Source organism: Heptranchias perlo, chromosome 25 (genome assembly GCF_035084215.1).
Source record: "Heptranchias perlo isolate sHepPer1 chromosome 25, sHepPer1.hap1, whole genome shotgun sequence".
In the NCBI taxonomy this organism is placed as follows: domain Eukaryota; kingdom Metazoa; phylum Chordata; class Chondrichthyes; order Hexanchiformes; family Hexanchidae; genus Heptranchias; species Heptranchias perlo.
In genome coordinates, this window is record NC_090349.1 from 2,394,743 (window position 1) to 2,410,287 (window position 15,545).

At 45.5% G+C, this 15,545-nt stretch overlaps 1 protein-coding gene across 1 annotated transcript in view; it reads right to left on the reverse strand.

Moving 5' to 3' along the window:
- The window catches only part of gucd1 (guanylyl cyclase domain containing 1), a 20,423-nt gene continuing 4,878 nt past the window's right edge, over positions 1-15,545 (reverse strand). Inside the window, exons 2-6 of the mRNA XM_068005433.1 lie at positions 15,299-15,383; positions 12,428-12,593; positions 5,144-5,235; positions 3,175-3,416; positions 1-1,852 (exon numbers count right to left, since the gene is read on the reverse strand). Of these exons, the coding sequence (XP_067861534.1) occupies positions 1,761-1,852; positions 3,175-3,416; positions 5,144-5,235; positions 12,428-12,593; positions 15,299-15,383 (677 nt within the window). The 3' untranslated portion in view covers positions 1-1,760. The remainder of the gene's footprint in view (positions 1,853-3,174; positions 3,417-5,143; positions 5,236-12,427; positions 12,594-15,298; positions 15,384-15,545) is intronic.

Here is a 15,545-nt window from a genome sequence, read left to right on the forward strand (position 1 = left end):
TACTTATCAAATCACTTTTTAATTAGACCCTATGACATTCAAATAAACCTCATTATAAACACACTGATTAAAATACCACGAACATAATGGACAAACGAGGCCTGGGGTCATGGCCCTAAAACTCTGATAGAAAGTCTTAAGCAGATCCCACAGCCTAATCACCGAGGCCCTGATATTCGTCTCAAGCACCTAGCAAGTGAACACTCGAGAGGTCCAGTTAGGGTTTTAGAAACAGAGGACCTGCTAATAGGGTCACTGCCTTTGGCCAGTCCAAATTAGACAAGATTTTGGGTGGGGGGAGGAATCAGGGCTGGGGGTTCATGATTAACTGGGGAGCAGGGCTGGCGGGGGGGGTTTCATGGTGAACTGGGGATCAGGGCTGGGGGGGTTCATGGTGAACCGGGGATCAGGGCTGGGGGGGGGGGGGTGGTCATGGTGAACCGGGGATCAGGGCTGGGGGGGGGGGGGTGGTCATGGTGAACCGGGGATCAGGGCGGGGGGGGTCATGGTGAACCGGGGATCAGGGCTGGGGGGGGGGTGTGGTCATGGTGAACCGGGGATCAGGGCGGGGGGTTCTGATGTTTTGTGTGTGATAAGCTTGCATCTCATGAGGCACAGAAATGAAAAAATGACTTTGATTTATAAGCAGTTTGTTTGGATATATTTTCCTCTCTAAAGTTAAAGGAAATTCTTTGCTAAATGATCATTATTTCTTTAAAAAAAAACAACTTCTAGACACTGAGGAGAATGTATCCCGTAGCACTTTATGCCTCGAATCCTATTGGAAAGCTGGGCAGATGACAATCGCAGTCCTGGCCAAGGTGGGATCTGACGGACTGATTCTTCCCTCCTCACCCCCAACAGCCAGAGTCAGCGTGTGCCCCTGGGCTGCAGACTGCTCCACAGTTAGTGTGCTCGATGCCCTGGATCGACAGGCAGGGACTGCAGTGGGTGGCTAACCTATTGAACAGTGACCCGCCAAGGCACGCAGGCACTTGAAGCTGCCCCTTGTGTACGGGAGGCAGACCCTGAGCTCCCTGGATATCCGTGGCTGCAGTTGGACTTGTATTGGTTGTTGAGTCTCGATGCTCAGCGGACGTGAGGCCAGAGGAGACTGACCTCCGATTAAAGGTCACTCAGCAAAACCGACCCTGAAACAAGCCGGCAACCAACAAAATACTACATTCTGTACTTTGCTATATTAAAATAGAGAACTTGTGCCTGCCAATTCCCCGCCCCCACTAAAAAAAACAGTAATCATCGTGTAGCAGCATCTTAAGGTGTGAAACCAAAGCCTTTACTGGAGTTAAAGCTTTCTGTAGTTCTATAATACGGTCCAAAACATTGAAATAGTCAGGTTTGACTCTGGCATTTAAAACCGGTTTAACTCAGTGTTCTGTAAATAGCAAGAAGTGAGAGGTCAAAGGAAACCAGGGTGGGGGGAGTGAAGGGGTGGGATGTGCGATTCCTGTACTGGATCGAGTTACATTTCTTCATGACATGATTTTGCAGCGAGATTCATTGGCATGTTTCGAGTGGCACTCCAGTCTCGAGCAGGGTAAAAGGGGAGGAATCACACGAAGGACCTGACCAATCTGTGACCATCATTAAGGGCAATCAGGCCTTGAGCGCTGAGCAGCGGCGAGAATCGGAGACGCTCTGTGCAAATCGAGGGATGTATCACAACACCACCACCTTCCTACATCCTTAGGTAGTACGTGTTGGAACTGGAGGGAGAGTTCTGCCGTGTGACGCTGCAATCAGCTGTCCTTGTAAACAAACAGGATGTCTTCGTCTGTTCCGTAGCTCATACGGGCTTCGTTGAAGTTACTTACAGTAGTGCAGCAGACTCCTGTGGAGCAGAAACAGGGCAAGTGTCAACGAGCGCTCGACTCATAAACTGCTTGCTTTTTGCTATTTCAAATTTTCTCTGAGTCCTGCTGGGATAAGGGCCCACTGACATCGGCAGCCCCCCTCCACCTTCGCAGAGTCAGAATCCACCCAAGTATCAGCTAACTATTCTACCACAGTGGGTGTCACAGCCAAGCCAGATCGCGTCCTCAGCCAACGTGATGCATGCAGGCGGACACACAAGGATACTTGGCCCCTACCCTAGCTTGGGTACGGAGGTCAATTGCAGTCCAAGCCAAATTAGCAGCCCCCAAAATGGAGGGGTATGTAGAAACGACAACAAGACAAGGAGTGGAGAACTCTGAGGGGAACTTAGGAATTTACTTAACAGGTTAAAGGAGGCATTAGAGATGGAAGTCGAGCCCAGGCGAGGAGTATCACTGAAGGTGGGAAACACAACACTGAAAACATTCTTCCAGTATCACAACAGTTAAAGACTCAATGAGAGGAAGTTAGAACTGAAAGAAAAAGTAACAAAAGGAAGAGAAAGTAGTTGAAATATTAAATTAATATTCACCAGAAACATACACTAAAGAGGATAACTGTCTTGCTGACCAGTTTCTGTAATATACTTGGCAGCTCGTGTGGCTCAGTGAGTAGCACTCTCGCCTCTGAGTCGAAAGGTCATGGCTTCAAATCCCACTCCAGAGACTTGAGGCCGTAATCTAGGCTGATACTCCAGTGTAGTACTGAGGGAGTGCTGCACTGTCGGAAGTGCCGTCTTTTGGCTGAGATGTTAAACCAAGGCCCCATCTGCCACCTCAGGTGGACATGAAAGATCCCATGACACTATTCGAAGAAAAGCAGGGGAGTTGTCCCTCGGTGTCCAGGCCAATATTTGTCCCTCAACCAACATCACTAAAACAGATTATCTGGTCATTATCATTTTACTGTTTGTGGGATCTTGCTGTATGCAAATTGGCTGCCACATTTCCTACATTACAAGTGACTACATTCACAAGTACTTCATTGGATGCAAAGCGCTTTGGGATGTCCTGAGGTTGTGAAAGGTGCTATATAAATGCAAATTCTTCTCTTCTTTCCTACTTGATAAGTTAAAAGGGTCAGAGAAGTGCTCTGAGCCAGATAGGATATTTCCCAAAGGATAATGGTGGAAGGGGTAAATTGGTGGGGCTTTGGAGGGAAATTGGTGAGGTTCCACAGGACTAGCAGCCGTGAGCAGAGTGACACACCAACAACTTCTGTCGCACCAGGGAAGCTCCTTCTCCCCTCCCCTCCGAACGATTGCTGAGCCCCACTTACGGTCAGCATAAGCTGGGTTATTGTAGAAGATGCAGCCCGAGTTCCTGTTGTAGCCGCACACCACAATAAAATGTCCCTGATAATCCGGCTTCCTGCAGAAACACTTCTGTCCAATGGGCAGGAGGCAACAGAACTTGACTGGGGCTGGGCAGAGGTCACAGACCAGCAGCACTGCATTCACCAAAACAATGACCACATGGCCCTGGGCTAGGTGCTCCTGCATCTCCTGAATGGTGACCGACCTGTTTCAGGGACAGATAGAGAGAATGATTAAACACCGAGACAGATTCCAATTAGCCCAATCCCCACCCTGACTGCCTTGCTTTGCCCAGAGCGATGCAGCCAGTAGATGTACAAGGTCTGCCAATTGTATGGACCACCAGGTCCCTGGCCAACCACTTCTTATGAAGTTAGGATTCGAGTCGTTGTTAACTCTGCTGGGTGAGACAGCCTTGGGACTAGTACAGCAGTTCTGTGGTACCAGGTTCGGACATGCCTCTACTTCAGTGAGGGTTCCCGATTTGCTCTGGTACCTTCTATGACCCACTGTTACCCCTCGCCTGGGCGATATCCTATCAAAATAAAACAATAGGCATCAAATTGAAATTTGGAGCTAAGTTTTTTGTGTCACTGACTCACAAAAGCAAGCAGTGGAAATGAAAACAGATGTTCTTAATATGAGCAGGAACAGCCCGTTAGAAACGATTAGTTTTCACTTTAAGATGGTGCTGCTCATAGTAAGTCAGAGGATGTGGAAAGTGTGACAGGAAGCAAGTATCTTATCAGAATCAGAAGTACACGATGTACACTAAACTTTTGGATATTACTAGGGATCAGTCTCCTGTGATAGTGGCCCACGGTAACTGTGACGTGATAATCGTTACAGAGGATGTGTTTTGTGGGTCTGAGTTTGTTTTGTACAGGTTCAGAAGATTTAAGTGCGTTGGAGAAATGAGGAGTTGAGAGTATTGGTAAGGAAAGGTTGAGTATGTTTGGGGTAGTTAGTAAATGGGGTACAGTAGGAAAGAGGGAGGGCAGTGAATAGTTGAGGGGTGGAGGAAATAACGGGGTAGTGTATGTTTAGGGGGATGGATTTTGTGTGTGTGGAACGGATTGGTTTAAATTATGAGCTGACGTGTAGAGAGAAAAGAATAGTGGAGACACAGAGCTTTGGAGAAAAGACCTCGGGGAAGGAAGAAAGTGAACAATGGGAGAGATCAGGACATAAAGACGGGCAACACGGCACATTACGGGGTTTAGAAAGAGAGATCTCTGAATTAAAGGCAACGGGCCTTGAAAAGGATCAGGTGCTTTCAAAAAGATAAAGGTGGGGGGGGGGGGGGAATCCAAGAGGGAGAGGGGGAGGAGGCTGTGGAAATGTCCAGGAGGGAGGGAGGGACTCTGACCAGTACATCTAAGAGCCAGTCGCCAGGCCACAAAGTAACCGACAGCCAATCATATGCTGTAATCCCGAGGTCCTGGGCTGAGAGCGATACATTTTTGGTCTCTGTGGGAATCGAGGGATATGGGGATCGGGCGGGAAAGTGGAGTTGAGGTTGAAGATCAGCCACGATCTAAATGAATGGTGCAGCAGGCTTGAGGGGCCGCATGGCCTACTCCTGCTCCTAATTCTTAGATCCTGCCATTTATTAATAATGGGTTCATTCATTTCTTTCAGCCGTGTTAAGTTACGGTGAGAGGGGAAAAGGAAATAAGGAATTGGCATTTATCTGAGTAAATTGGTGTTTAATTTCTGAAACTTGATAGAGTAAAGCTGTCTCTCTTCTGTCCAAATACCCCCCTTAACTTCACCAACCGAAAGGAACTCCCCACATCCCACACCAGCCATCGTTGGAGCCTCTCTGAGTCAGAATGCCAATCCGTGCACCTGGTAAATGAACAGGCCTCGATTCTACCTCATTTATCATGGCATCACGTTAAAGTTACGCACAGCAAACCAGCTTCCTACCTCTTTTCTACCTGAACGCCATTTGCTTCCGCACGAGCAAACAGCTGATTTACCCGGTCCTCTTCGGTGTCAAAATGCTTCCGATAGAATGACTGAGGAAAGGAAAAGACAGGAATCAGTTCAGTGAAGACACATCACTTCTCTATCAGAGAAATTATTCTCAATAGAGTCCCATGAGATAGCTGGCCAGATACTTCAAGTGACAACTAAACATGTGACACAGATAGTTATCTGTTAATAGTCTTGGGTATTGTGTGTACTTCCTATCCACAAATGTTACTTTTTATGTCAACAATTATAATGGAAACTTTGTACGTAAACAATTATAACGGGATTTTGTATGTATACATTCCATAATGGGAAAACCATATGTAAACATTGTACCTACATGGTTTGTCGATGAACCAAATTACTCAAATTTTTTTATGAATAAAGTTTCTTTTGTCATGTCTCAGTAGGTGAAATTTCTGATGTCAAAATAATGTTTAACATAATAAAAAGTAACATGATTAAATTTATCCTTCAATTTGTTTATTTCTTAATGCCGTCCTTAAAGTTTTTACTTCAAGGCATTAGCCTGTCACAAAAGCCTGTGCTTCAACGGGATGTTTTTCTTCAGAATTGCTGGACAGAACTTACAGCAACATCTGTGCATTGGGCAGGTGCAGCTTGTTGCATTTCTCAGCAGGCAATCTATGTATCAACAGGAACCAACGTCTCCTCATCCGAGCAGAATTTTTACTTCTTCAAACAAGAGACTGAATTCTGAAAGCTTTATCTCAGCAACCGATAACATTTACTTGAACTTTATTAATGGCTGCTTGTTATAAACTTCTCACAGGCATGACTTGTGATCAGCAGCACGTGATTGGCATTCCTTTTTTTTCATTCATTCATGGGATGTGGGCGTCGCTGGCAAGGCCAGCATTTATTGCCTATGCCTGCTGCTCTTGTCCTTCTAGGTGCTGGAGGTCGTGGGTTTGGGAGGTGCTGTCGAAGAAGCCTTGGCGAGTTGCTGCAGTGCATCCTGTGGATGGTACACACTGCAGCCACGATGTGCCAGTAGTGAAGGGAGTGAATGTTTAGGGTGGTGGATGGGGTGCCAATCAAGCGGGCTGCTTTGTCCTGGATGGTATCGAGCTTCAAGTGTTGTTGCAGCTAAACTCATCCAGGCAAGCGGAGAGTATTCCATCACACTCCTGACTTGTGCTTTGTAGATGGTGGAAAGGCTTTGGGGAGTCAGGAGGTGAGTCACTTGCCACAGAATACCCAGCCTCTGACCACCTCTTGTATTTTTGTGGCTGGTCCAGTTAAGTTTCTGGTCAATGGTGACCCCCAGGATGTTGATGGTGGGGGATTCGGCGATGGTAATGCTGTCGAATGTCAAGGGCAGGTGGTTAGACGCTCTCTTCTTGGAGATGGTCATTGCCTGGTACTTGTCTGGCACGAATGTTACTTGCCATTTATCAGCCCAAGCCTGGATGTTGTCCAGATCTTGCTGCATGCGGGCACAGACTGCATCATTATCTGAGGGGTTGCGAATGGAACTGAACACTGTTAAGTCTAACTTAAGCAGTTAGAAAAGAAAACAAAGATTGTGTATCGAGAATGGATTCCATTTTAGTCACCTTTTTATTGTTGTTGAAAATTCAGTCAAAAAACTCTTCTGAACGATGTTTGAGGGTTAAGGATTTTTTTAAATTATAAACTTAGAACATAAGATAAAAGAAATAGGAGCAGGCCAGATGGCCCCTCGAGCCTGCTCCGCCATTCAATCAGATCATGGCTGATCTTCGACCTCAACTCCACTTTCCCGCCCAATCCCTGTATCCCTTGATTTCCCCTAGACTCCAAAAATTTGTCTATATCAGCCGTGAACATATTCAATGACTCAGCATCCACAGCCCTCTGAGGTAGAGAATTCCAAAGATTCACAACCCTCTGAGTGAAGAAATTCCTCCTCATCTCAGTCTTAAATGGCCGATCCCTTATCCTGAGACCATGCCCCCTAGTTCTAGACTCTCCAGCCAGGGGAAACAACCTCTCAGCATCTACCCTGTCAAGCCCCCTCAGAATCTTTTTTGTTTCAATGAGATCACCTCTCATTCTTCTAAACTCCAGAGAGTATAGGCCCATTTTACCCAAACTCTCCTCATATGACAACCCTCTCCTCCCAGGAATCAAATCGAGTGAACCATCGTTGCACTGCCTCTAAGGCAAGTATATCCTTCCTTAGATAAGGAGACCAAAACTGTACACAGTACTCCAGGTGTTGTCTCACCAAAGCCCTGTACAACTGTGGTAAAACTTCCCTACTCTTGTACTCCAACCCCCTTGAAATAAAGGCCAACATGCCATTTGCCTTCCTAATTGCTTGCTGTACCTGCCTGCTAACTTTTTGTGTTTCATGTAATGGACAGTAAGTCACAGGCTCGAGGTGTGTAAACTCCCCGATATGCACACTCAATGTGCTTGGCGCACAGAAGCAGAACATATACTCTTAAATGTGTTGAATGAGGGACGTAAAGACAGGAATTGCTGATGGGGAAAATGGGCAGGGGGGAACTTGAGGGCTGCAGACAGGTCAGGGAGGAGATAATGGGCAGCAATACGCTGGTGATTGGAGTTAGGTCCCATTGTCCGTATGCCCCTCTCCCAATAGAGCGCTACACCCTGCTCCCCTCCAATAACGGCAAAACCTAACGACCCACAAGATTGCCAACTCTGCCTCCCTCCATGTTCAGATACCCCCTTCTCCAGATGTCAGAACCCTCTTCCTCAAACTTTCCCCCTCTTAAGAAAGGTGAGAGGGGGAAACCAGGGCATTAACATCTGTTGTCGAGAAATTATGAGTCAATAATTAAGGATAGAGTGACTGAACACCATAGAAATTTTCAGCTGATCAGAGTCAGCATGGATTTGTATATGCCTGACTATCCTGAGTGAATTTTTTGAAGAGGTGACTAAAGTAGTGGCTAGTCTATGGATGTTGTTTATATGGACTTCCAGAAGGCATTCGATAAACTCCCTCATAAGAGACTGTTTGCTAATGTTGAAGCTTATGGAATTGAGGGCAAATTATTGATCTGGTTAGGAAATTGGCTGAGCAGCAGGAGACAGAGAGTAGGGATAATGGGCAGGTACTGCAATTGGCAGGATGTGACTAGTGATGTCCCACAGGGATCTGTGTTGGGGTCTCAACTATTCACTGTATTTATTCACGACATGGGATTAAAGGGACAGTGGCAGGGCAGGTACAAAATTGACAAGGTGTAGTGATGGACAGTTGTTTTTCAGACTGGAGGGAAGTATACAGTGGTGTTCCCCAGGGGTCAATATTAGAACCACTGCTATTTTTGATATATATTAATGACCTGGACTTGGGTATAGAGGGTATAATTTCAAAGTCTGCAGATGACACTAAACTTGGAAAAGTAGTGAAGAGGATAGTAACAGATTTCAGGAGGACATAGATTGGTGAAATGGACAGACACGTAGCAGATGAAATTTAATGCAGAGAAGTGTGAAGTGATGCAATTTGTTAGGAAGAATGAGGACAGGCAATATAAACTAATGGTGCAATTTTAAAGGGGGTGCAGGAACAGAGAGACCTGGGGGTGTATGTGCACAAATTTTTGAAGGTGGCAGGGCAAGTTGAGAAGGCTGTTAAAAAAGCATATGGGATCCTGGGCTTTATTAATAGAGGCCTAGAGTACAAAAGCAAGGAAGTTATGCTAAACCTTTATAAAACACTGGTTAGGCCTCAGCTGGAGTATTGTGTTCGATTCTGGGCATCGCACTTTAGGAAGGATGTCAAGGCCTTAGAGAGGGTGCAGAAGAGATTTACTAGAATGGTACCAGGGATGAGGGACTTCAGTTAAGTGGAGAGACTGGAGAAACTGGGGTTGTTCTCCTTAGAATAACGAAGGTTAAGAGGAGATTTGATAGAGGTGTTCAAAATCATGAACGGTTTTGATAGAGTAAATAAGGAGAAACTGTTTCCAGTGGCAGAAGGGTCAGTAACCAGAGGACACAGATTTAAAGTGATCGGCAAAAGAACCAGAGGTGACATGAGGAAACATGTTTTTTACGCAGTGAGTTGTAATGATGTGGAATGCACTGCCTGCACGGATGGTGGAAGCAGATTCAATAATAACTTTCTAAAGCGAGTTGAAGGGAAAATATTTGCAGGGCTATGGTGAAAGAGCAGGGCAGTGGGACTAGTTCTGTCAAAGAGCCGGCACAGGCACATTGGGCTGAATGGCCTCCCCCTGTGCTGTACCTACTATGATACTGTGATACCATGACTTAGATAACGGGATAGACAGCCACATATCCAAGTTTGCCGATGACACAAAGATAGGCAGCATTGTAAGCAGTGTAGATGGAAGCATAAAATTACAGAGAGATATTAATAGATTAAGTGAATGGGCAAAACTGTGGCAAATGGATTTCAATGTAGGCAAGTGTGAGGTCATCCACTTTGGACCGAGAAAGGATCGATCAGAGTAATTTCTAAATGGTGAAAAGCTCGAAACAGTGGAGATCCAGAGAGCCTTAGGGGTCCATGTGCATAGAGCATTAAAATGTCATGGACAGTTACAGAAAATAATCAAAAAGGCTAATGGAATGCTGGCCTTTATATCTAGAGGACTAGAGTACAAGGGGATAGAAGTTATGCTACAGTTATACAAAGCCCTGGTTAGACCACACCTGGAAAACTTTGTTCAGTTCTGGGCCCCACACCTGAGGAAGGATATGTTGGCCTTGTAGGGAATGTAGCGCAGATTTACTAGAATGATACCTGAGCTTCAAAGGTTAAATTATGAGGAGAGATTACACAAACTAGGGTTGTATTCCCTGGAGTTTAGACAATTAAGGGGTGATTTGATCGAAATTTTCAAGATAATAAGGGGAACTGATAGGGAAGATAGAGAGAAACTATATCCGCTGGTTGGGGAGTCGAGGACCAGGGGACATAGCCTAAAAATTAGAACCAGGACTTAACAGGAGTGAAATTAGGACTTAACAGGAGAAATTAGGACTTAACAGGAGTGAAATTTCTACACACAGAGTGGCAGAAGTTTGGTAATCTATTCCACAAATGGCAGTTGATGCTAGCTCAATTGTTAACTTTAAATCTGAGATTGATAGATTTTTGTTAGCCCCATATCCCTTAATACCTTTGGTTCAGGCGGGTATATGGAGTTAGGTCACAGATCAGCCATGATCTCATTGAATGGTGGGACAGGCTCGAGGGGTTAAATGGCCTACTCCTGTTCTTATGTTCCCCTCAACTCCCAGATCTCACGACCCCTCTCAGTACTTACCAACGCATGGACCACATTCCCAGTGCTTCCTGATCCTACGATCATTCACCAACGCTCCCAGAACCCAAGACCTCGCTTCCCAGATCCCAGGAACCCCTTCTCCCAGAAATCCCAGTTCCCAGGACCTCCTATCCCAACACTCAGATCCTGGGGTGCTCAAAATACTTCGAGACCCTGAAATCCCATCCCAGCCCTCCCAGGAACACCCCTCATTGCTGATAGGTCAGTGTTCCTGATAATACTACTTGGAATAACACTCCCGCTATTAGAAAACCGCCAACTCACCATTAGCACCATCGCATGAGATCCCTCAACTACCTTCTATTTCGATTCTCAAAGAGATTAAAGAGAGAGGCTTTAATGCTGTATGACAGTCTTTGCTGGCTGGTTTTAATATATCGTTGTGCGATGTTTGGTTGTAACGATTGTGCTGTGAACAGTCTCTTTGAATGATTTTGTAAAGGAAAAACCCTCAGCTCCAACAGGATGAGATTAACATGGTTGCTGCTCCACAGCACTTTTACATCCCGTACCAGGTGCCAGGTGCATTAGGAGTTCTCCTGGTGCCCTGATCAATATTTATCCCTCAACCAACACCACTTAAACTATTTATCTGGTCATTAATTTCATTGCTGTCTGTGGGATCTTGCTGTGTGCAAGTTGGCTGACGCATTTCCTACATTAAAATAGTGACTGCACTTCTAAAGTACTTCACTGGCTGTAAAGCGCTTTGGGACATCCTGAGGTCGTGAAAGGCGATATATAAATGCACGTTCTTTTTAATCTGACCACTGACAATGACAAAGGCCTGACTAAGGGGTCAAAGTGCCAGTACAGAACTGGGATAATCAGCATCAGGAATCGAGACACTGAAGATCCTGATCAGACAGCGGGATTCTGGCTTTCAAACAACAGATGGACAAAGACTGAGACACAGGCAACAGTTAAAGACACGGATGATGATTAGTGTTATAATGTGATGTAAAGTGTTGGAGGTGATAAGGCACTATATAAATACAAGTCACTAATCCTCTCTAACAATTGACATCAGACATATAACTCCATCCTCAAACACCTGTCACCCAGGGGAAAGGCATCAGAGGAATCTCTCCCCCACCCCAGGATCATTTGAAGTACAGAAAAGTTCCTGGATTAGATAACAGTGAGGTAAAAATAATTCAGTCCTCTGCAGAGGTTGGAGCGTGGGCTGCCTCGAATCTATGCAATAGACTGTGGTAAAATGAAGTTGTGGAAGGACGGGGGAAGGATTCTAACAGTATGATCAAAAATGGGGACAGAAACGAGCACAGAATGACTGGAGCAATCTACATTGTAATATTCAGGACAGTCTCAATTTTATACATTGGGAAGAGGATCAAGGTGAGAGAGAGAGACGAGGCTCCATTCATTCACTCACTCCTCAGTGTAATGCGGGCTGCAACTGTTAGGATTTTGTTCAGTGACATGAGCATTCGTGTTGAATTAAGAAGCCCCCTGTAAATGCTGTAGATATTGCTGAAACAAACAGAACCAATGGAGCAAGCAATTTAGCCCTGGGGTGGGGAGAGATGTCCCTGCTCCCTAAACACCAAGTCCCGCCAGAAACTGAGTGGGTGAACGTGGGGTTAGGACAGGGCCAGACTGGGTCGCTGTGGTTGAATAACCTGCCTTCACGCGTGGGCTCGGGCATGAAGAACGGGCAGTTGGGTGAGGTGTCAGAGGGCTGCAGTATCAATGGAACCGTACTCCAGTAACAGTCAGCACATCCAGGGGTGGAAGGGATTACAATTGGAGAAAGAAGAGACTTTTGTTACAGCTTTAGATTAGTAATGGACTGTCAGAAGGAGGGGGCAGTAGGAAAGGGCGAAAATACCTCACAGTGGGAGGAGACCACTGGAAAGTAAGATGCTGCGGTTATACTCGGTGTGTGTGGGGAGAGTAATTGCGAGCTCACCTGATATCGATAACCCTTGTCCACCCCCAGGGTCTGTGTGCAGAACCTGTGCACAACACCAAACTGCTGCATCAGGTAAGCCAGGTCTATCGTCCAGACACTTTCATTGAGCTGCACACTCCAGCAGGCAGTCTGGAACTCTTTCTCACTCACAGGATGGAGGTACCTTTACAAGGGACAGGGGGAGACAGAAAGGATTACAGCTGGGAGTTACCAGACTGTACCGTTAATCAGACAGTGGGAGAAACCCGTAACGGCTACAAGATTCTAAATTTAGTCGACTTCAGCGGGATGAGACAGAGACTGTCCACAATGAACTGGGCAAATCTGTTAATGGATAAAACGACAGAAGATCAGTGGGAGGTGTTCAAAAAAGAATTTAACGTGATACAGAATCAGTTTATACCCCTAAGGGGCAAGAGCTCCACTTGCCCAATAAAAACAGCCACGGATGACAAAAGAGGTAAAGGACAACGTAAAACTAAAAGAAAAAGCAAACAAAAATGCAAAAAAGGAAATGGCAGACATGGTAAATAATTACTTTGCGTCAGTATTTACAGTAGAGGAAGAGGATAACATGCCAGATACCCCAAGGAAACTAATTTTGAATCAGGGACGGGGACTCACCATAATTAACGTAAGCACCTTAACAGGACCGAAGAAAATAATGGTACTAAAGAGTGAGAAATCCCCAGGACCAGATGGTTTCCATCCCACGGTTTTAAAGGAAGTAGGTGAGTACATTGCAGAAGTCCTAACTATAATCTTCCAAAGTTCTCGCAATTCAGGAACCGTTCCTTTTGATTGGAAAATTGCACATGTCACTCCGCTATTTACGAAAGGTGAGAGAGGGAAACGGGAATTATAGACCAGTTAGCCTAACATCTGTTGGGAAATTACTAGAGTCTATAATTAAGGATAGAGTGACTGAACACTTTGGAAATTTTCAGTTGATCAGAGAGAGCCAGCATGGATTTGTGAAAGGTAGGTCGTGCCTGACGAACCTGATTGAATTTTTTGAAGAGGCGACTAAAGTAGTGGACAGGGGAATGTCTATGGATGTTGTTTATATTGACTTCCAGAAGGCATTTGATAAACTCCCTCATAAAAGACTGTTAACTAAAGTTGCAGCTCATGGAATTGAGGGCAAATTATTGACTTGGTTAGGAAATTGGCTGAGTGACTGGAGACAGAGAGTAGGGATAATGGGCAGGTACTCACATTGGCAGGATGTGATTAGTGTCCCACAGGAATCTGTGTTTGGGCCTCAACTATTCACTGTATTTATTAATTTAGATGACGAGATAGAGAGCCACATATCCAAGTTTGCCGATGACACAAAGATAGGCAGCATTGTAAGTAGTGTAGATGGAAGCATTAAATTACAGAGAGATATTAATAGATTAAGTGAATGGATTTCAATGTAGGCAAGTGTGAGGTTATCCACTTTGGTCTAAAAAGGATCGATCAGAGTACTTTCTAAATGGTGAAAATCTCGAAACAGTGGAGGTTCAGAGAGACTTAGGGGTCCATGTACATAGATCATTAAAATGTCATGGACAGGTACAGAAAATAATCAATAAGGCTAATGGATTGCTGGCCTTTCTATCTAGAGGACTAGAGTACAAGGGGGTAGAAGTTGTGCTACAGCTATACAAAATCCCGGTTAGAGCACACCTGGAAAACTGTGTTCAGTTCTGGGCACCGCACCTTAGGAAGGCCTTGGAGGGAGTGCAGCGTAGATTTACTGATAGCTGAGCTCCAAAGGTTAAATTACGAGGAGAGATTACACAAACTAGGGTTGTATTCCCTGGAGTTTAGACAATTAAGGGGTGATTTGATCGAAGTTTTCAAGATATTAAGGGGAACTGATAGGGTAGATAGAGGGGAACTATTTCCGCTGGTTGGGGAGTCTAGGACTAGGGGACATAGCCTAAAAATTAGAGCCAGGACTTTCAGGAGTGAAGTTAGGAAACACTTCTACACACAAAGGACGGTAGAAGTTTGGAATTCTCTTCCGCAAACGGCAGCTGATGCCAGCTCAATAGTTAACTTTAAATCTGAGATTGATAGATTTTTGTTAACCAAAGGTTTCAGGGATATGGGGCTAAGGAATTAGGTCACATATCAACCATGATCTCATTGAATAGCAGAACAGGCTCAAGGGCTAAATGACCTTCTCCTGTTCCTATGTTCCCAGACACCCAGCCTGATTTTTTTTCCTGTGTTATATTCATGAAAAGCTCTGGTTAAATATGTCAGGTGCCTATCAACTGTGGTGGGGTGGTGGGGGAAAGAAGATCACAGCTCAGCCTCATCTCGTTCTTACCCCCTGCATCGTTCAGCAGCGATCCCTCGATAACAATCAGGAATTAAAATCTCAGCCGATTGCTCCTGTCCCCAGCCCAGGGGATCTGAGGCCGATGGCAGAGCCTGAAATGGTCCCCGGAGCGAGATCGACTAGCTCAGAGCAGGCCGAGGGCTGGACGTGGGCCCTTCTGCTCTGTGTGGCTCAGCCACACACACAGCAATCTGCAGAGTTTGGTGAGCACTGCGTTGGGTTAAGGATCTTACCTTTCAAGGTACACTTCCTGTCGCTGCTCTGTTTACAAAAATGTCCTACTTCACAGTTCTCTGTATTAAACTGCATCTGCCGCCTGTCTGCCCGCTCTGCCAGCCAGTTCACCCATTCTGCCAGTCTGTCTATGCCTCCTGCATTCTTCATCCATTAGCCGAGGGTTATAAAGGACGTAAGCCGGTGAAAACATTTGAGAAACAGATTCTCGAGAAACAATGTCGTGCATTAGGGTTTGAGCGGGGATGGGAGAAAGGGTCAGGGTGTAAATGGGCGATGTCCCTGAGGGTACTTACTGCAGCACCATTCTGGAGCAGGCGAGTCCACAATCCCAGTGAAACGACTGCTGAATCACAGGAACGTTCAGCTGAACCAGGTCATCTGGGAGGGGAGATAAGAGGAAAAGAAGACAGAACATGTTCATCATCTGGATTTTAACAAGTTTGTGCAGCAACACCAAGGCTGAATGTTCACAGCACAGAACTAATAACTGCCTTTACCATTCTCCATGTGGAGAGTTACACACAGCTCCCTCTCACACCA